This window comes from Vicia villosa, linkage group LG6 (assembly GCF_029867415.1).
Source record: "Vicia villosa cultivar HV-30 ecotype Madison, WI linkage group LG6, Vvil1.0, whole genome shotgun sequence".
NCBI classification, from domain to species: domain Eukaryota; kingdom Viridiplantae; phylum Streptophyta; class Magnoliopsida; order Fabales; family Fabaceae; genus Vicia; species Vicia villosa.
Genome location: NC_081185.1, coordinates 146,329,357 through 146,351,625, shown reverse-complemented (window position 1 = coordinate 146,351,625; position 22,269 = coordinate 146,329,357). Strand labels below are relative to the sequence as shown.

The 22,269-nt window shown below is 33.4% G+C and overlaps 2 protein-coding genes across 4 annotated transcripts; one reads left to right on the top strand and one right to left on the bottom strand.

Annotated features, from left to right (window-relative positions):
- Positions 1-7,037: 7,037 nt before the first annotated feature.
- Positions 7,038-10,954, bottom strand: LOC131610374 (zinc finger CCCH domain-containing protein 30-like). Of its 3 annotated transcripts, none has more exons than XM_058882300.1 (2): positions 10,549-10,954; positions 7,038-9,874 (listed from the first exon to the last, which is right to left on the bottom strand). In XM_058882300.1, the coding sequence occupies exon 2, from the start codon at positions 9,849-9,851 to the stop codon at positions 7,650-7,652; it is 2,202 nt and encodes a 733-aa protein (XP_058738283.1). In that variant the 5' UTR covers positions 9,852-9,874; positions 10,549-10,954; the 3' UTR covers positions 7,038-7,649. The 3 variants fall into 3 exon arrangements, with proteins under 3 accessions (XP_058738283.1, XP_058738286.1, XP_058738284.1); XM_058882303.1 differs by lacking the exon at positions 10,549-10,954 and adding an exon at positions 10,453-10,507; XM_058882301.1 differs by lacking the exon at positions 10,549-10,954 and adding an exon at positions 10,270-10,446.
- Positions 10,955-18,805: 7,851 nt separating this feature from the next.
- LOC131614920 (uncharacterized) lies at positions 18,806-20,470 on the top strand. The gene is made up of 3 exons (XM_058886453.1): positions 18,806-18,871; positions 20,035-20,304; positions 20,384-20,470. The coding sequence occupies exons 1-3, from the start codon at positions 18,806-18,808 to the stop codon at positions 20,468-20,470; spliced, it is 423 nt and encodes a 140-aa protein (XP_058742436.1).
- The last annotated feature ends 1,799 nt before the right edge of the window (positions 20,471-22,269 follow it).

The window sequence follows — 22,269 nt, the reverse complement described above, 5'->3', positions numbered from 1 at the left end:
ACTGAAGGTCGGGAGCCTAGCGACCCTGAGGTGCTAGAACATCTGAATCTTTAACTTTGTGCGATTGAATTGGAGTATGATTGGGTATATGCAAAAGTAGAGGGCACTTCCTTGGCTTTGAGCACTGAGGCCTCCCTTAGAAATGTTGACGTTATGGTGGGTGATCCTTCAGAGTGGTTAGTCCTTCCAGTGTTAGAGGGGAAAGGGATATGCACCTCTTTTGACAACTATATGGTCTCATTCTATGAATATATGTTTAGAAGAATATAACTTCGCCTGCCCTTCTCTGAATCTAAGCTAGTCGTCTTGAAACATCTAAATATTTCTCCTTCCCAACTTCATTTGGGGTCATGGGCATATGTGATGGTATTCCAACCGTGTGTAGAGTATAAATCCTGGAAGCACTCCTGTGGTACCCTAAATTTTGTCCCAGGTTATTTCATTCATTCCATTATGACATTCATCCATTGTACTATTTGTTTTACCATTGTTAATCATTCATAGATTGTATTTTGGGCATAATTCTCAAAGGTCCACAAAGTCAACCAAAAATCAACCTTTTGATCATTTCAATTACAATTCACCATAATTACATCTTAATTCCTTTTAAGCTCGTTTAATTCATGTTCTATTTTTATCTCACTTACCAACTTTAAATCTCATTAATTCTAGTCATCATAGCAACTCATTCATACCATATGCATTACATGCCAATCATCATTTTATGACATCAACATTTGTTCATCATATTCCCATTTTAGGCATGCCATTCACTTTGGTTTACACACTTCAACATTCAAAAATCAACATTATTACCTATCATTCAAATTCATCTCTTTATCATTCATTACAAATCATCTTCCAGACATTTACTTTCTCATTTTCAATTCAAATTCAATCCTCATTCAATATTTCAATCCATCATCCACTACATTACTCACTATCATTCATTCATTCAAGCCATTTTCGCACTAAAGTTAGTTCAAATTGATGTTTAAGTAATAAAATTTGAAATTGAATTAAAGAGAAAAAAATTAACAAATTGATCAAGTTCAAATTTAATTACAATGTGAAAATTACAAAATACATACAAGATAATCACACAATTTATGTGTGATTTTATGCACATGGGCAATCCCAAATATGTGTATCCTTTTATACCAATCCGGCACAATTATAGCTCATAACTCTCAACCTAAGTACTTCACACGAATTCACTCACAAACCGAATTTCATCCATTTTATACTTATGGCTGAATTTGAACTTGTTAAAAAGAAGGAGGCCTTAAGTGATCCAAAATGGATTTGTGCTATGAAGGAGAAACTGGAATCGATTTAGAAGAACAAGACTTGGGAGCTAATAGATCTACCGAAAGGGAAGAAGTCAATTGGTGTAAGATGGTTGTACAAAGTGAAGGCAAATCCCAATGGTGAAATAATCAAGCACAAGGCTCGATTAGTTGCAAAGGAGATTTTGAAAAGAGAAGGCATAGACTCTGAAAAGGTATTTGCACCAGTGGCTAATATTGAAGCCATCTGGTTGATTTTGGGGATTGCAAACAACAAAAATTGGTTCATTTATCAAATGGACGTTTCATATGCATTTTTTAACGGACTGCTTGAAAATATGTTTATGTAGAACAACCCCTAGTTATGTTGTGAAAAACCAAGAGTCAAAGTTCTATAAACTGAATTAGATGTTGTATGGTTTGAAACAAGCTCCAAGAGCTTGGAACAAGAGGATATATGGTTTCTTAAAAGAGATAGGATTCAAGAAGTGTATACCTGAACATGGTTTGTATGTGAAAAAGGATACAAATGAATGGTTGATAATTCTTTGTCCCTACGTAGACAATTTATTGAGTACAAGAAGTGATGAAGGGTGCATTTCTAAGTTCAAGGATGAGCTTATGAAGAAGTTTGAGATGATTGACTTTATGACATACTTCCTTGGTATTGAGTTTTACAAGTCCAACAAGGGATTACACATGCATTAAAAAAGGTGTGCGCTTGAGATTTTGAAGAAATTTGAAATGAAGCATTGTAATGCTACCATTACTTCGGGTGAAATGATGTTGCGTTTCTTGAAGAATGAGGATGAGCAAGATGTTAATCGAACTCAGTATCGGAGGTTGATTGGATCCTTGTGTTACATGTGCAATACGCAATCGAATTTAGCATTTTGTGTCTTTATTGTGAGAAAATTCAAGAAGAGACCGAAGGTGTCTCACATGGAAACAATCAAGAGGAATCTACGATACATCAAAGATTTTGTTGGCAGCAGAATCCTGTTTCCCGCAATGGAAAAGGGGAGAAAATGCAATTTACTCGGATATACCTATTCCAACTGGTGTGGAGATAAAGATGATAGAAAATCCACAACTGGATACATCTTTATGTTTGAAGAAACATCAATCTCATAGTGTTTGAAGAGGGATCCGGTAGTGGCACTCTTCTCTTTTGAGGTCGAGTACATTGCAATTTCGTTGTGTGTGTATCAAGTTGTGTGGTTGAAGAGTTTGTTGGTGGAATTAGGCAGTGAAGAGGATGACCATGTAACGTTCATGGTTGATAACGTTTCCGCTATAAGTCTTGCTAAGAATCCCATTGCACATAGGAGAAGCAAGCATTTTGACATGAGGTTTCACTACTTGAGAGAGCTTGTTAGTGAAGGAATATTGAGGTTAGGTATTTTAGAAGTGAGGACCAAGTGGTTGATTTGCTTACTAAAGGAGTCTCAATCGAAGAGTTTAAGAGATTGAAAAAGTTAATGGGCATGAAAGACTTGGAGCACATGAATTAAGGTGGTGTTTTAAAATATAAAAAAAACATAATTCACATGCATGTAACTAGTTGACATAAGAGCTTAACCGTTGCACCCCTTTTATATTTGTCAAACAAAACCATAATGTAAAGAGTTATAGTTTTATGCCAATCAGTTACATCTATAGCATTTCCTCTAAATTCTAGGACAATAGTTAAATCAATTGGTTGTAATTTTATGACTATCGGTTACATCGAAAGATTTTTAGTTTCTTTCTGTTTGATAATTTGACTTCATATTATATAATTTTTTTTAGTATCTCACTAATGAATGTATGTGTAGCAACCTGCCCTAAAAAATTTGATTTTAGAGTCGCCACCTATTCTATTATGGCGAATAGCAAACCCTAGGCAGTTAAGAGAATTTCGGGTAAGTTATTATATTCGGGTCTAGGGAAGGTGTTAGGCACCCTTAACCCTTTCCTAAGGTTTTAGATTTAAGGCAAAGGTTTGTGGCTAAAAGTGTTAGGGTTTATAGCTAAGGAAATGAATAGGGTGAACGGCAAAATTCGAACCTAATTAGAATTTTAGGGGAAGGGGACTCGCCTTGGTTATCCAAGTGCCTATGTACCTCCTTATGGAGGATCAGAGTCTACGTAGTTCGGGGTAGAGTTGTACGCCTTAGAATTAATATGAATGTATGAAGGCATTTTGAATTACCTTATCGTAGTTTTGAAATTCGCAGTTTGCAAGATATTTTGAATTACCTTATCGCAGTTTTGAAAATCCGTAGTTTTGTGAAAGAGATGTGTTTTGAATGGCGTACAACCTTGATTATAATATGTTCTATTAATCGCGATTATCAATAGATTTAATCACCATAATTAACAGATTTAATAGGAATTGCTAATTATTTTAATCGATTGACTCGATTATCACCGTTAGCAAATTGATGTGTTTTAATTAGATTATTAATTATCGTTACTCCTCGCGATCAATAGATTTGATCAAAATAAATAACGAATTGATAAAAATATGCTAATCATCGTAACCAATAGAATTGGTTAAAACCCTTTAGCAAAATAAGCCTTATTTGAATTTATATTGTTTAATTAATTAAATAATCGATTATTACCCATCGCGATCAATTAATTTAATCGAAACGAATAACAAATGAAATTTTAATATTTATTATATTATTAATTAAATATTAATAATCAGCACGATTATTAAATATAATCGACCCAAATATTAATTATTCAAACCTAATTTTTTTAACCTAATTAATCAATTAACTATTAATTTAATTAACCTAAATTAAGTTAGAATATAAACCTATTTATTTTACCTAAAACCAAAATTAACTTATTTAATTTAAAGCTAAACTAAACTTAATTTTACATAAAAAAAAAAAGGTAGTTATTAAAGGGGAATAAAATAAAATAAAATTTGTTTTAATGAAAAGAAAATAAAATGATAAAAAAATAATACAAAGTATAAGAGAAGTAAATAATGAAAATAAATAAAAATTAAAAAAACTTAGCGTGTTATTAGGTGTGGTAGGGCTCTCATGGTCCATGATGGACCTGCATCCTCAGGTGCGTTAGATCTGATGGCGCTACGATCTGATGGCTGGGATTGAGGGTGTACATCATACGGATGCAGGTGAGAAACATCGGATTCATTTGTTTGAAAACACAAAACGCGCGCGCACGAGTGCCAATAGGGACACGACACGTCTCGTCTTCCTCCCTTCTCCGTCGTGTAAATCCTGGAACTTTTACCTACGGATTTTTGTCCGTAGCCAAAACCCTGCAAGTTACAAATACCACAAAACGCACCAAGAAACTTTTCGCGAGGCCATGGACATGATCGTCCAGACCTCAAGAATCTAACCATGCCCTTAATTAGATCTAATTTTGCCTGTAGTACAAAACCCTAATTGAAGCTCAAAAAACCTAGTCATGGCATCTCTTCGTACCAACGATAAAACAACAATTAAATTGCCCAGAAACGTTCATGGCATTGTGGTAAACATAAATATGCAAACAAATCGTGTGTATGATGCGTAAAACACTGAATTCGAATTCAATTTTTAGAGGGTGCAAACCGTGAGTTACAGAGATAGATTCTGGACGTTCTAATTGATGATGATGATTGCAATAGCTTCAGAGCAGTCTCAGAAATGTGTTTTAGTCTTTAATTTGTCTTGAGAACCTTTGCATCCTCCAAACCGAATTTGAGTTTTCTTGAGTTTTTTTGAAGTTTGTTAGGGTTCTTCCAAGCCAGAAATTCATCCCCTAATCATTAGGATTCCTTGTCCATATATAGTAGATGGATTTTAGGTTATAATTTGAATCAAATATCCATTGAATCAAAGATTGAGATTTTGATTGAAAATCAATTTTAAATCTTTCTAAAATTGGCCTAAGTTTAATCTCCTCTCCCCAATATCTTTTCACACGAATTTGATTCATATCTTGGCCCATTGAGTGATTGAAATTGATTGGGATGTGTATTTCGAAACAAATTTGTGATTTTCCTTCACTTATTTGATGTAAATTACACTTTAAATGAATAAAAATTCACTAAAAAATGAAATAAAAATCAAATGGGAGTGGGGATGGATTTGGATATTCTTAGTAACTTCATAACCAAGTTTGGATCATAAAAGGATAGGCCCATTTGTAAAAATATCCATTTTGAACCACTTTTGTTTCACATTTTGCCTTCAAAATTGTCCAACTTTGACAAGGCATATCTCCCTCAATTTTTAAGATATGGAAGAGTTCTAGGACTTTTTGAAAACCTCAAGATGTCCTCTACAAGCCACTTTGGAACATATGTTTCATATGAATATTTTATCTTGATGATATGGCCTTTGACAAAAAACTGCTTTTGATTGACTTCTGAAACGGACCTATAATATTTTGTACCATATCTCTCAAATGAAGCATTTCTGGCATTGGCATGTGAGAGACAAAGTTGTAGAGAATTCAATTGCCTTCAAAATAGGCTTTGAGTGAGAAATTTCTGACATTCCATGTGAAAGTTATGACTGGTCAAAGTTTAGTTGACTTTTTAGACCAAAACCCTAATTTAGTAACTTTGCCCTTTGTTGATTTTGAAGCTTTTCCTTGATGAATCATGATCAAGCTTTGATCAAATGATGAATGATACTTCATAATATGGATGTTAACCAAAAATCAGGAGTTTTGACTATATTTTGACCATAGTTGACTTTTAGGTCAAACTAGTCGACTGTGGATCATCTGAACCATTGAATGAGCAATCCTTGGAATTAGAGCTTGACTTTTGACATGGAGATACCTTGAACCCTAATAAACCATATGAAATCCATTGGAACCCTTGATACATCTTTTCTCCTTAGCAAATCCAAAACCCTAATTTGAGAACTCTTTGATTAGGAGAGAGTGACTTGAGTTTAACCATTGAACCTTGAGCCATTGAAGATGAAACGAGGTGGACAAATTTTGGGATATGACAGCATGCTCACATTTTCACCATCAATTACTCTCTCATTCTCTCTAAGTCTCCATAAATCAAAATTTCACCAATCTTTTAGTTCCAAATTTTAATAGAATTTGCACCACTGCATCAAGATCTTGCACCAGTAACTCTAATTCGAAAACTGAACTAAAGTGTATCTCAAAGACATACACCCGAAGAGTACGTTACTGAGGGCATGAAAAGAGTAGTGGTCCTTTAGTAGAGGATGCGTGTTTGCTTGTGACAAATAAATGATTTAGTGCGTGTCCAATAAAATTAATTATATGTATTAAATAAAAGAACAAATCTATTTATGATAATAAATAAATAAAGTACAGCACTAACGTGACAAATGACAAGTTATTTAATGAGCAGGACCACCATTTCTATATCCTCATTTAACAAATTTTTGTTACTAACAAAGAAAGTAACAAAAGAGAGAAGGATAAATATCCTCTCTAATTTTCAAAATAATTTTTAACAATATTTTAAAAATATGATCCACTAACTTGTATTTATTTATCAGATTTTTGAATATATTGTTATAATTAAAACAATGTTTTTATATTTCCATTGTTATTAAAAAAAAAATACATAATACACTTTAAAATGAGGTCTCATATTCAATCATCAAGGTTTTATAAATTTGTCATTTCAATCCACAATATAAACAGCAGCACCCAATTCAAACACTAGAATAACTAATGTATTTGTACTTTTATACTATTGAGCAAATAAAACTGCCATCAGCATAACAATAACAATAGAAACAAAGGTAATAGAATAAATATAGCAATAAACTTTAATTGAATGTTACATGCCCAAAGGACCAATCTTCAAATTTGTCCTAATCAACACAATCCCTGGCACCCACAATTATTGGTTCAAAATTACATAGAAATATTACATCCAAATCCTGTATCATCCCCAAAAGTGGACCAAAATAGAGACCTGACTTGAGGAAATTAAATCCAATGACCCTTTTGTAACTTCTTTTTCTACTACAAAATAAATAGATTTAAACTAGAAATAGAACTTTTTTTGATAGAACATTTGCTCCTCCAAGAAGCAAAAAATGACAGGAATGTGAACCTAAAAATTGTAAATATTGGTAGCCAAAAAACCCGGCATTGGCGTTAACCGTCTCAATGCGTCCCAGTGGTTTTCTGTCTCTCCTAAAAGTTACCTTTTTGTAACACTAAACTTGTGAATGAATCTTTCCTCTCATTCTTTATCTTTGTGCTTCCTTTCTTAGTTAATGTAACCATCTTCCACTTCCATCAACAACAAAACTTCCGAAAAAAAATAACATATATAGTATATACTCAAACCTTTCAGTTGTTAACTGCCTTGCTTTGAAGTCAGCAAAACTGATTTCAGTTTTGCTGAGCTACGAGATGGTCAAGCTGCATCTGTTCGAGCCATGTTCCCAGTACAGCATGATCGGCAGAGTCCATTTGTGCATTCATATTCCTATTCAATCCCTCACCGGATGTTCCCGCAGGCGCAGTGTTTGGGATAGATGTTGTCAATTTCTCTTTGATCTCGGTTGGAGATTCTTTGACGAGTGACTGCACCCATGATAAATCAGGCTCCTCGCCATTGTTCCCGAGCTCGAAAGAGGATGATCTACGGAGCTTGCCTACTTCTTCTGCATTGTGAGCCCAATCTAGCTTACCATTGGGAGATTCCCATTTGGACCAAGAATTGACTGAGCCGGGAGGTGCAAGCATAGAGTTAGAGCCGTGCTCGCGGAAGCTTAGGCTGCGAAATTGTTGTTGCTTGTCGCGTTGTGCCAGCATCGACATCCTTGAGCTCATTGGCGAGATAGGTTCCACATTCCGTGGAGACATTCTTCCTGATGGCTGAACACCATAAGAAGCTGCCTGCAATAAATGATGGTCAACATTTTTGGGAGAAAAATTTGTATTCACTGGTGACAACATGTTTTGCTGCTGCTGAAACTGGTTAAAGACAGCTGATTTGTGAGTCGGAGAAAAAACAGTTGAATTCAGTGTTGGATCGGCATAGCGAGGAGAAGAACTCTCGGCGGAAAAGAGATCATCAAGATTTGATGGATTCAATGGCTTCATTCGACCAGAGCGGCTAAGACTGTTAGAATTCAAATGGTGTGGAGAGAGGCATGCCAACTCATTGATGAGCTGTTGCTGTTGATCATAATCAGATAACATGTCAAATTCATCCATATGAATATCTCGAGCATTGAGTGAAGATCTCAACCGGCTGGATTGGAGATTACTTCCCGGAAGATGCAACGCTGGGATATTTGGCTGTGGCCAAGCACCAGAGTTGTGTGAAATGCCATTGCCGGAAGGTGACATGGGTGGAGTGAATGGGGAAGGAGACATAACAGACATTGAAGAAGGTGAGCCAGGCAACATGCTCATGGCTGCAGCAAAATCCATGGCAGAAGATGTGCTTGATCTAGGTGAGGGAACAGCAGAACCCGTTGAAACATACAATGGTCGAAGCTCTTCAGCTGTGTGGGCAAAGAAGCAAACCCTTCTAGAGCAATTTATCCCATCCTTGCAGAGACGGGTTCTATACTGTGCAGGATGTAACCAGCACTCGAAGACTCCATGAGCATATTCACACATATCCCCTCGCCGGCAAGCTCCCTTGCGAAAATCAGGACAAGGAACGCAGCTGTAGTGATACTTTCTCGGGTCCCTTCTCCGGGCATTCTCCCCTGGATGAACAAAAGGGCATTCAGTCCAATCATGGGAATAAGCACGCGAACACGGTCGCACCTTGAAAGAATACATACGGAATTCATCGGTTGAATATATGCTGTTTTTGATATCAGGAAGGGACGGATCAACAGGATATTCTTTCTTCTCAGATGCAGCGGGAGAAATAGGGACATCAATTGACTTTAACCTCAATAGAAGATCTGGCGGTGGAGAAGGAGACCCGTTCTCAGGTGAAGCTGACAAAGGAGGAGAATACGTATTAAAGGAATTCGTAATCACCCTAAGATTACAGCCAACACTGGGATCATCAGTTTGAAGAAGCTCTTCAAGACTGATTTTCACAAATTCAAGCTTAGGGGGATAAACAATAACATCTTTCGGACGATCCCCGTTAGCATCCGCGGAATTGGGATCCGCCCCTGCGGCAAGAAGCAGCTTCACAGCATCAACAGCATTTTCAGCCCCACCTGATGCAGCACAGTGAAGAGCAGTGCTCTTGTCAAGGCCACAAGGCCTATTGATGTCAACATCAGATAGAGAAATAATCAGTTTCATAACATCAATACTACCATAGGTAGCAGCAACCATCAAAGGTGTCCTTCTCTCATTCACCATCTGCTTCGATCCCTTCCTTCGACCATACCACAATCCAATCTCATCAACCGACATAGGATCAAACTCAATCAACCGCTTGAACCCCTCAACATTGTTATTAGCAGCAAGCTCAAGTAAGCTCGCAAAAGAATCTTCAGTGCCAACAGTTAAGTGATTCATGGCGTTGTTTCCTGGTTGAGAATCGCGTGTCAAAACTGGAGATAGAGAAGGATATGGCGCTGGCTTTAACCGCTCCAACTCACAGCACATCCTTTCATTTGCAGCAGATTTAGCTGTGAAGAATAAATAAACCAAAACAAACCCATTAAAGACAAACCTTCAGAAAAACACACATGCAAATTACATTAAACAAAAAAGCATAACAATGAAACAATGAAGAAAAACATGAAGATTTCAACACACTTCAAACAACTAAGAATCAAATTGACTAGAAGAAAAAGGCTTGAAAGTTTGATTTTATTTTTCAACTCAAATGAAAAAAAACAACAATCATCAATTTACAGACCAACAAAGAAATAAAAACAACTTCATCAGACAACCAAACAACAACATAGTACAATTTCTGATCTCAAAACAACTACCAGAAACAACAATAATAAACGAAACAGTAGCAATACTAAAAAAAATTATTAAAAAAAAAAACAAGAAAGAAAATTAGAAAACAAACTGTAGAATGAAATCAAACAGCAAATCCATCAAGTAAACTCAACCCAACCATCCAAGTTAATAAAAATTAACAATAACAGAACATCCTAGATTTATAGAACCCTAAAAAACAAGAACACCATTCCAAGCAAAGCTAAATAATTCCCGACATCGTTTAAGGATCACGCTAATAACCAACTTGTACCATGTTTCACGCACTAGTTTTCATTTCCACATAAAAAATAAAAAAAAAACACGAAGAAACAAAGTGCGGGAAGAAAGGATTGAAAGTGAATCTTACCACTCAATAAAAATAATAATAATTCAGTGGCAAAACAAGTAACAGGATCGAGCTAAGAGAGTGACGTGTCTTCGGATCTCACGGGTGAGAAAGAGAGAGAGTTAAAGGAAGAAGAACAAGTTCAGGTGTGTGTGTGCGCGTGTGTTTGGATTCCGAGAAAATCGAAAGAGAAAGAAATTATGAAGAAAATCGTGACAAGAGAAATGAGAAGCCACAAAGAAAAGAAAAAGAAAAACCCTCTGCTAATCCTTCTCTCTTTCCTTCTCCATTTCCTATGCGCTATTTTTTTTCTTCCAAAAAGAATTAAATTAATTAAATTTTATAAATTTATTAAACCAACTCAGTTGATAACTGTACAGAGACATTATGCATATCTATGCAAAGAAATTATAGTTATTTAGATTGCAAATTCAAACAATACACAAAATAAGACTAATACATGTTTTTTAAAACATTATTTTCAGTTTTGATAAAATCGCCGGGAGACACTATAAAAAAATTAATTAATTTAAATAGTTTAATTAATTGATTAGTTAATTAAAGATGAAGCGCACTGAGAGTTAAGATTTGATTATTCTTCATCTCTCTGCAGTGACCGGCGCCTTTTTATTGGCTAATCACATCACGCCTAGTCACTGTTTTCTGGACTCGATTGTCATTTTATAAAAATATAAGGGATATAAAGGTAAATTAAATGATGACGTGGCTATTATTCTTTGATTCGCGTGACGACAAAAAATTTCTTGTTGTAATTGTAGTAATAATTTATTTAACTCCTTTTCATTGGTTAGTTGAAATTTTCTGGAAATTCAGTCCAAATTCACCTCACATGCAAATTCAACCGTGGATCTAGTGTACCGCCGATTAGACTAAGTATTTTTACTATAATAATAATCATGAATCTAAGTTTTTGATATATTTCCAAAACAGAAAAAAAATTACTATAATAGCAAAAATAATAATAAATACTTGTTACTTTTTACTTTAATAATCCAATCAATTAATAACTTAAATTGATAGTCAAATAGTTTAATAACTAAAATTTTTTTTTAAAATAATAAATGAAAAATTATAAATTTATGTCTGTGCTCTGTATCTGAGATCTCTGCACAACTAGATTTAATTTAACTTGATTCATTGTTATTGTTAAGTGAGAAATAAAATATGAAGAGAAAGCGGTTGAGAAGGTGAAAAGTTAGGGAGAGATTACCGGTTAGGTAAGTAAGAAATCTGGGGTGACCGGAGGAACCGGTTGCATTGAAGTGGATTGGAATGAGAGGTTGGAATCCGGGTGTACGGATGCGGATTTGAGCTACTAGTCAATTGTAGTTAATGGAGCTAGTCAAATCATGTAATGCGAAAAAAAATAAAGGGAAGGAAAAGGCAAGATATGTGCAGCACTCAATAAATAAAGATCAGAAGGGAATTTATAATCTTGATTCATTATGATGAATAGTAGTAGAAAAATAAGATAAAAAGGGATAAGAACAAGGATGCGATGCGATGCAATTTTTGTTAATAGATTCTTTAAAATAAAATAAAGCAGGAATAAACTTTAAATATGTAATTATGGAGATGTGATTGTAATGATAACATAGAAAATAGTGTCGTCTTATAAAAATGTATATACAAATACAATTTCATGTTTGAATTGGTTTTTGGAAAACCCATCATCAATTTTAGAGGTGTAGAATTGATTTTGGGTAATTTTTAGATATTTGTTTTATCAAAAGTATAATTGATTTTGTCTCCAGAATTGATTCTACTTGAAATTAGAATTTGTAGCTTCTACTTCCAGAATTGATTCTGGGTGATTTTTACACTGAAATTTATTATTCAAGTCACTTTTACTTAAATGTATTCAAACATAAATCAATTTCGTTAAACTCAATTTTGTTAAAATCAATTCTATCAAATTCAATTCTACTAGAATCAATTCTGTTAACCGTTAATCCAAATACATCATCGAATCGAATAGGCCCCACTAAAATCTCAAATTGCTTTTTTTTTTTTATAGTCTTAGTGTGAGTGATACAATATAGGTTATGCATTATAGATCAATATCAATATTGAATGTCAGTTTTGAAATGCTCTTATATATTAAGATCTCAATATGATAACTCGTCAACTTATAACCATCATTTGGAATATGTCGATAATTTAATAATTTTAGATCTTATATGAGAGTAATAAAAATGAAACAAATGATCCCTTGTTTCAAAACCATAAAATATATTGGAAAAAATTATGATAATATTTATATTTTAAAAAAATAGTATAGGTAAATTTTCAGTGTTACAAATTTCTATATTATTTTTGCCAGCACTCAATAAATTTTTGAATCTGTTTTTGGTCTCACCCAACGAATAAGGAGTAAGACAATGGTACTGGAGATTTAAATTCTGGAAATTTTTAAACTAACATGGGACCATCTATTAGAATTCAGAAGGATCATTCTATTGAAAATGTCATAGAAAATTTGAATGAAGGAGTGATCACCATGTCCAGAGATATGATTTTCAATTTTTGTTTTATTTTCAAAATTAAACCAAAGACTATCAAACAAGCAATGATTGATGAATTCTGATGAATGTTTTTTCCTTGGCAACAACTTAAAATAAGATTAGATTGGAAGTGCTAATGATAGAAAAAACACATATGGTGAATGTCTATAGTAGTCAAAGTTAGGGAGGCGTGTAGGGGTGAAAAACAAGTTTCTCTATCTTATGGCATGTACTGCACATAAAATAAGGTTGGTTTTTCCTATTTCAAAATCTCTTTGTAACGGGTTCATCGTTACAAGCAAGGATACTCTTCTTCTCTTTCCCTATTGGACTCATACTATTGTTCACTCTCCTTTCTCTCAAGTTTTTCCATTCCTCTCTAAAATGAGTCAATCAATTAGGAATTCTGAAGTTAAGGAGGTCAAAATGCTGGAAGACAAGTCTGGAAAGAAGGCTATGGCTCCATCTTATCTAGAGAAAAATGAAACTAAGGTAGAATCAAATGTTGGACCATCTGTTTGAGAATTTGTGACTGGGAAGAAGTATGTGACAAAGATGAAGTCTTTGAATAAGAGACTTGTTCAAACTCATGAGTCTGACTCGGATGGTGATGGAGATTGAGTTACTTTCGTTGATTCAGGTGGTTGGTCTGGACAGCAAGTATGAAGATTAATGATTCCAGGTGTTTCTAATTCAATATGATTTTTTTGAACATGAAATGTTATATGTTTTGTTGTTGAATTTGTAATAACTCATTAACAATCTTGGATTTGTAATGGCTTGACAACCTTATGGTTTTTGTTACCAATAACAAAGTCCAGATATTTTTGCGTTGTGTTCAACATCCGCACTAATGGTTACTGATATTTTGTATTCCTGACTTTTTGTGTGTGCTCATGGTTGAAATGATCTACATACTGATTGTGTTATGATTGTACTGATTATATATATATATATATATATATATATATATATATATATATATATATATATATATATATATATATATATATATATATATATTTTCCAAATTGTGACAAGAAGGGGGAGTAATGGGGTGTGTGCATATGTGTGCTAGTTTCTTTTGTTTTATTAGCACATGTTACCTCTGTTGTACGATATGTTCTAATGTGAGCTCACATGTTGGAGCATTTGGCCCTCATTTTTGTGTGAGCTGACTGGCTATGGATATGATGAGTAGTGATTACAATGTGACTGACTACAAGTGACCTTGTATGCTTGTTTGATTGCGTGCCTAACTGTATATGAGCATTATAGATTGTGTAGAAACCATATTACTTTATGCTAAATGATTTTGTTTGTGGTGTGCTTATGCTGCTAAGTTTGAGTTTCATTGTGGAGTTTTATCCATGCACATCTTGTAAGTTTTGCAAGAGTTGTTTTTACCAAAATTTGCCAAATAGGAAAATTGTTGTTCTACGTGATTGGCTGCATTATATAAAACAATTGAAGTGTACAAGATGTTTTAGTGAAGAAATGACACATGTGGGACACGATGTTCCTGCCTGTGTGCAACATCTGGCCCTTTGTCAACAAATCAATGTTGTTGTTGTTTGGTGCGAAAATTTTGATTGTGTTTCTATCAGATATGTTGCTATCTTTTAGCAATGCATTAATTAGATTTATTTGACAAACTGAATGAGATCAAGTCTAAACATTTGAAGATTTAAAATTTGAATTACAAACAAATCATTTCTTTTGTTAGAGGCTTTTGTGGAACAAATCAAAAACAAACTCCAACTAAATCTTCTACAAATCTGAACGAGATCACAACTAATATACAAAGGAGAAAAATCCAAAATTGCACTACTATTTAAGGGTACCCAAACCTCTCTTGTTTAGGTGTGTGCAAGGATTAAAGATCTTTTATGTTAGGGTTTTATTTGAGTCATTTAATTGTGTTGGTTATGCACCAAACTAGCGCCTACATTCATATCATAAGGCATATTTGTTGGTTTATTAGCGTAAGAACAAGATTGCTTCTGCATCTAGCCTTAAGTTTTGATGATAACTTTACATGTTATCTTAAAGAATAATTGGTCCATGGATTATTTCCTTTTTGGGCCAAATATTGTCCTATATAAAGGAGGTCATTCGTCACTATATTTCACACCAGAATTTGGAGTTTCTTTATAATTTATCTCTCTGCTTAAATATTTTCTTTTCACTAAAGTTGTCTTAATACCTTCTGAGTGAAAACTATTTATGAGTAAAGAGTTGTACCGATGTCGTGCCACTGTTGTTACTTTCAGGAGTGAGATCTTCTTGAAGAATTGAGTTTGGTTTCTAAGATCAACCACTTGGAAAATATGTGTTTGACTATAGAACTAAGCCTGCAAAAGTTTTGTTTGGTTATTGAGATTAGCTGGTGAAATCTCTTCTCGTTTTGTGAGTTCATCTTGGGAAAACTCTCTTTTGGCTGGAGGATAATTTGGTGTAAAATCTCTCAATTCGCTTGTATCAATGGTTTATGGGCATAACCTATAAAATCTCAATTTTATAGTGAAATCTAAAACGATCTCCTAGGGACAGGACTAGGCCAACGTTCAGTCGAACCTGGATAATTTTTTGGTTCTATCCCTATAATTATATCTCTTTAAATTCTTTTATTTACTTTATCATCTTATTTTCTTTATGCTGCATTTATCTCTGATTTTGTGGATACTAACACAATTTTCTTTCGAAGTAAATTTTTTTTAAAAAAATTAATCACGAATTATGAATACCTTAGTTCACCTCCTCTTGTACTTGAAGTCGCTTGTCAAATAGTTTTCAGGTTTCATTCTCAAAAGTTCATACTCGTGATTTAATGTCCTCAACCTTGACCTCTTTACCTTAGTAGTTCCTTCATGGGTAATTTGGAGGACGTTCCACATTTCTCATGTAGTCTCGTAGTGAGAAAATCACAAAAAATTATCAAGACTGAGAGCGATAATGATGATAGTTTTTTGCCTTCAAATTGCGCTGCACATTTTATTTATCACCTTTGGTCCAATACTTTTCAGATTTCATGTTTTAACAAATTGTCCAATAGTAGACGACTATCTAAAGTAAGTAGTTTTATTTCATTATGTAGTTTCACCTACACTAATAAGATGTTTTTTTACATCTAATATCGAATAACCAAATAGGCAGTTCCGAAGTATTACTCAGAACCATATGAGGCGCGGTCAAAGAAGTGCTGCTGAGATAGACAAGAAGGTTCATTGAGAGTTTGCTCATTGGTTCCACAATCGTGTGAGTTTTTCGTACAAAAATAGATGTTTTTATTAAATTGGTTTTTAATAATAAGACTAATCGGATGTTGTATCGTGTATAGATTTGCAACAATCTTGACAGCATTGGTGGACCAGATAAGATGTTCTCATTAGTCTTGCCCATGGCTCTCTTGATAAAGTTAAAAGGTTTACCACATTTAATGTCAATGGATTTAAGTTTCGAACGTTAGAGCGAGACAATCTTTTAAAAACTCAAAATAGTGGAGTTTTTGGCATGTTTGGTACACGAAGCTATTCAAGCAATAGTGATACCCAAATGAGATTTGGAGGGGTTCCTTACTATGGAAGATTGATAGACATTATTGTGCTTTCCTATGATGGCTTCACTGTGCCCATGTTTAAATGCGAGTGGGCTAATACCACAAACCCACGAGGCATTAAGATAGATAAGTTGGATTTTACTTCTATAAACTTTGCACGACTATTACATTCTGGGGAACATGAAGATAATGAGCCATACATTCAAGCTTCAGAAGCTTAGATGGTTTTTTATGTGGATGATGAGAGTGAACAAGGATGGAGCATACCTGTTCATTTGAAGCCAAGAGACTTGTATGACATGGGTGGAAATGATGAAATTATGACACCCGTTGAGTCGTATCCATCACAAAATTTGGAACAAATTTTTCCTAATGATGTTCTTGTAACTCCAGCGACAAATGATGACAATAATTAAGATTTATTTTTTATTAATAAGAAGTTTAGTTTGTTTTTAACTCGTGCGAGACTTATGTTTGTTGTTATTTATCCCTAATTAATGTATGAGATGACATTGTTACTCATCCCTAATTAATGTATTAGATGACATCGTTACTATATGTTTTTTGTTGATTATCCATTAATGTATGAGATGATATTGGTTACTATATGTGTTATTGTATAATTTGTCTTTTAACTTGTCTTTTAATACCTATACTTGTAGTTGAAGCCTGTTGTTAGACAATGACTACACCATATGAGAAATTGCGCCTCCAAAGAATTGCAAAGAATAAGAAAAAGGTAGAGGCTCTGAATCTTCATACACTCTCTCAATCCATTCACAAATCATCTGAGCCTTCATGCAAACCATCACCGGTTAGTAATAAATTCTCAATACTACTGCATATAAATTAATTGTATTGATTGTTGACTGATATTCACTTATGCATTTTATTTAGTCTGTGAAGGTTCGTCCGAGGTTTGTACAACCTGGAGAGCTTGAAGTAAACAAGAAGCGCCTACGTTCAACTACAATGCGCAAATCATCAATAACTCCTCGACCAATCGAAACTATAATAACTTCTCCGCCAATCCAAACTATAATAACCCCTCCACTAATCCAAACTACAAAAGATGTTGTGGTAGGAGATGAGGTTGAAGATGATATGGTAGGAGATGAGGCTGAAGATATTGTGGTAGGAGATCGGGCTGAAGATGTTGTGGTATGAGATGAGGATGAAGATGTTGTTATAGAAGATGAGACTAAAGATGTTGTGAAAAAGGCTAAATCTGTGTATTGGGATGTAAATGTCATTAGTAAGTAATTTAAGGTTAAAGTATCTGTAAATAATTTAAATTATTTAAATAGTTTAGTTATGATGTTAATCTGTTTACTTTTTTCTATGATAGATGAAGAGGGTCATGTTTCAAGCACACGTTTATGTGTGCAAGACTTGGTTGCGAATTCAGAGCCCGATGGAACGTGGATAATACTTGAATTCAATAATGATCATTGTGCAATAGGACAAGCTTCTGGTTTGTTAGCAGGGTATTTAGGCATGATTATTAGAATGTTTAAAGACATTCCCATAATGTTCGAGAGTTGGAAGGATATTCCAGAGGAAACAAAAACAAAGTTTTATGATTCAAAGATAAAGGTATATATCATTAATAAGTAATTACATGTTTTTTACATTAATTTCATGGTGATTATTACTTGCTTTGTGAACTAATTTTTATTTTAATGTTTAGCGTTATTTTTCTTGTTGATGATGGGCGTGACAAAGAATTCGTACTTGCTTCTGCTGCAAAGAAATGGAAGGATGGCCGACATTATTTGTTTCGCAAATTTTATAATTGGGATCTCACTTTGGAGGAAAATCTTCAAAAGGTTCCAACATTCGGAGGCATTCCGGAACACGATTGGGCTGTTTTTGTTCAATATAGACGGAAAGAAAAAACACAAGTAATATTAGTGTTTTTATTTGTTATATTTCTCTGATTTTTTTGTTATTCTTATCTATAACGGGTGTTTTTATTTGTTACCAATGTAGAAAATAGCCCCAAAAAATGCTCAAAATAGAGCAAAATTGAAGGCTCCTCACACACTCGGATCTAAGTCACTTGCAAGGAAGAAACATGAGTTGGTATGTCCAAATCTATATATTGTTGATTGTATATATGATATTACAAATAATTAATATTTGTTTTTATTTGTAGGAATCAAGAGATGGGCGAACATACAGCAGAGGAGAAATGTATGCAATTTCTCATACAAAGTCTGATGGGTCTTTTGTCAATGAAGATACATTCAATAATAATGTAAGTAAAAGTTAATTATTTTGAAATATTTGTTAGTCTCCTTAAGGTTTGAGAAAAAATCAAACCTTTTGGCATCTCTCAGAGGTGGGGAGAACCTTTCTGAAAACTGATAACCATGACTATATTCTATAGTATGTCTGAAAATTATATTCTACCTTAACATTTGATTGTTCCATTAGAGGTTTTTTCTTAGATCTCTAAGCAACCAATTTTTATCCATATTAAACACATGAGTTTGAATTTGAACACATAAAACACATGAGATTCTGATCAACGAAAGCCGACATTAGAAGTAGACCATATATATATATATTAATAAGGTTGTGTAATAGTTTGGAGGAAAAGTTTGTATCATATATGGAAACAATAAAGTAGACCATATATGTTAATAAGGTTGTGTAACAGTTTAAATTTTTAATTTATAAACACATACTGTTCTTCCTTATGTTAATAAGGCTATGTAAGGTTGTGTAACATATTTTTCCATAATTATGTAAAAAAACAATAGAGATGTTGCAACAAAAATCCAGCAAAAAGTGTTGTTGATATTAAAAATATATCCTGTGAACTAAACTTGAGCACACAACACAACCAAGCCGTCAAGAACAAGTTGATTGTTTCCACCAATGTCATTATCTGAGCCAATAAACTAAGTCAATTGAAAAATTATGATTTTAACTCTGAAAATTATTAAATAGACCTTAGAAATAATGGGTGGTAATGTTTTGTGCATTCACATGAAGTACATTCTCTTTTATATTTGAGATCTCAATAAACAACACTATTCTTTTTTGCTTCATTTCTTCACAATCACTAAATTTATATTGATATCAATTATCAATAATTATTAAATAGATTTGAATTTTACTCATAGTATTTCATGTTCAAATTGATTATAAGTAGCTTTTGTTATTTGATGTTCAAATTGATCAATTATTTCATGTTCAAATTTCCTAAATGTAATTATTATTATGAGTAGCCTCTGTTATATAAACACCTAATTTGAATCTTATTGTTGGAAACAAGTAGCACCTTATTTCAATCATTTATATGAGTAATCATTTATATGAGTAATGTTGTTTCCTCAATTTTTTCTTTTTCATGTGCAGGAAAAATTACAAGCTGCAATTAAGGATTCTGTGTCTGAAAATGAGGCATTTTAGAAAGTATTTGGAAAAGAACAACATGGATATGTTCATAGCATGGGACTTGGAGTTACGCCATCTCAGATTAATAGATCTACGAGATCAGCATCTTCTTCTGCAGAAAATGAAAAAATAAAAGAAATGCAAGAAGAAATTAATGCACTTAAAGAAAAGAATTCAAAAATTGATGAATTGATGGAGGCAATCACATTCTTAAAGAAAAGGGATAATGCTAGGACAAAGGAAATTGAACTCTTAATGCAAATGCAAAATTCAAGTGGAAGACAAGTATATTATTTTTGATGCATTTAAAGTTAAAGCTTATGAGTATTATTTTATAGAGTTTTATTTTAATACATTTTTTCAGGGATTGGATTCACCCGCTGATGGTAGACGTTCATCTGAATCTAGCTACCGAATTGCAGATAATGGATCATCTAGAAGAACAAATTAGACTTTACTATAAATTAATTAGATTATGCACTCTCTTAGGTATTTTTGGCATAACGTATTTATTATTATAAGATTAGGATTTGATATGTTTTTGGTGTTTTGTACTACATAACATGATTATGGAACTCGCATTTTACATGATTATGAAACTCGCATTTTCTTGATATTATGATGCGTATTTGAATTTATATGTTTTTTATTAGAACTAATTTTACTACTTTATGTTAAAAAGTGATAGAAAATAAAAAATTAATACTATAAATAAAATTAATATAGTATAAATAATTTAAAGAAAAAATAATATTAAAAAGAATAATATTTTATTTAAAAGTATTTTAGTAGATTATAGTTTAAATACAAAATATAATAGATAAAAATAAATAATGGTTAAAACTGTTGTTAAATCTAATAATTAAAGAATTAGTAGCGCTTTAAACTGTCACCAAATAAATTATATTTAAAATTTATAAATCAAGTTACGACGGTTTCAACCGTCAGGATATTAAATTCATGACAGTTTTGAATCGTCGCAACAACAACAAAAACAGAATTCAAACGCATGTTTACGACGGTTCTAACCGTCAGGATATCACATTCACGACGGTTTTTAACCGTCGCGAATTACAACAAAAGAAAAAGCAAAGGCATATTCACGACAGTTTTTAACTGTCGCCATTACTAATTTAGGACAGTACCAAACAGTCGTGAAATAGCGCGACGGTTATGTGTGGCGGTTTTGTCAACCGTCGCGAAACAGGTTGGGACACACGGTTCTGCGACGGTGCTGCAACCGTCGTAAGTTGTGAATTGCGGCTGTTTTAACCGTCATAATCTGCCAAAATAGCCGTCACAATCTGCCAATTTTCTTGTAGTGGTTTTTGCCTTCAAATTCCGCTGCACATTTTATTTATCACCTTTGGTTCAATACTTTTCAGATTTGTTTATTACACCACCATTGACGCGGAGGGTAGGAAAATATGAACCTTCCTTCACACCCTTCCAAATACCACAATTCATCCCTTCAATGAAAAACATTTTCTCTTTCCAGAAACTATACCCTTCTCAATTAACGAATAATTGTTTGTTTAGTGAATATCTTGAAGTCATTTTCCTCTTGGGATGATTAGTATTTAACATAAGTTAGGGTATGATGCCACTTATTGGACAAGTGACTTCAAGCACAAGAGGGGTGAATTGTGGTATTCAAAATTCGTAATTAATATAAAGATTTTATTACTTAAAAAGAAAATTGTGTTAGTATCCATAAAAATTAGAGATAAATGCAGGAGAAATAAAATAAGACGGTAAAGTAATTAACATAATTACAAGAGATAATGTTAGACAAATGAGGCAAGAAAATTATCCAGATTAGGCTAAACATTGGCCTAGTCCTGTCCCTATAATATTGAACTTTTACAGGTTATTCACACACACACACACACACATTGGATACAAGAGAATCAATATGTTTTACACTGGCTTATCCCCCAACCAAAAGAAAGCTTTTCACTAGATGAACTTGATATCCGAGTAGAGATTTCACTGGCTAATCTCAAAAAGCAAACATAAATTTTACAGGCTTAGTTCTATAGCCAAATAAAGGGTTTTCAATGGTTGATATCAAGAATCAAACTTAATTCTTCAAGAATATATCACTCTTGATAGTAAAATAATGGAACACCATCAAGAAAACTTTTCCGCGCAAATAGTTTTCACTCACAAGGCACTATGGTAACATTGGTGAAAGAAAATATTTAAAGAGAAAGAAAAGAGAGAGAGATAAATTGTAAATAATTAGGA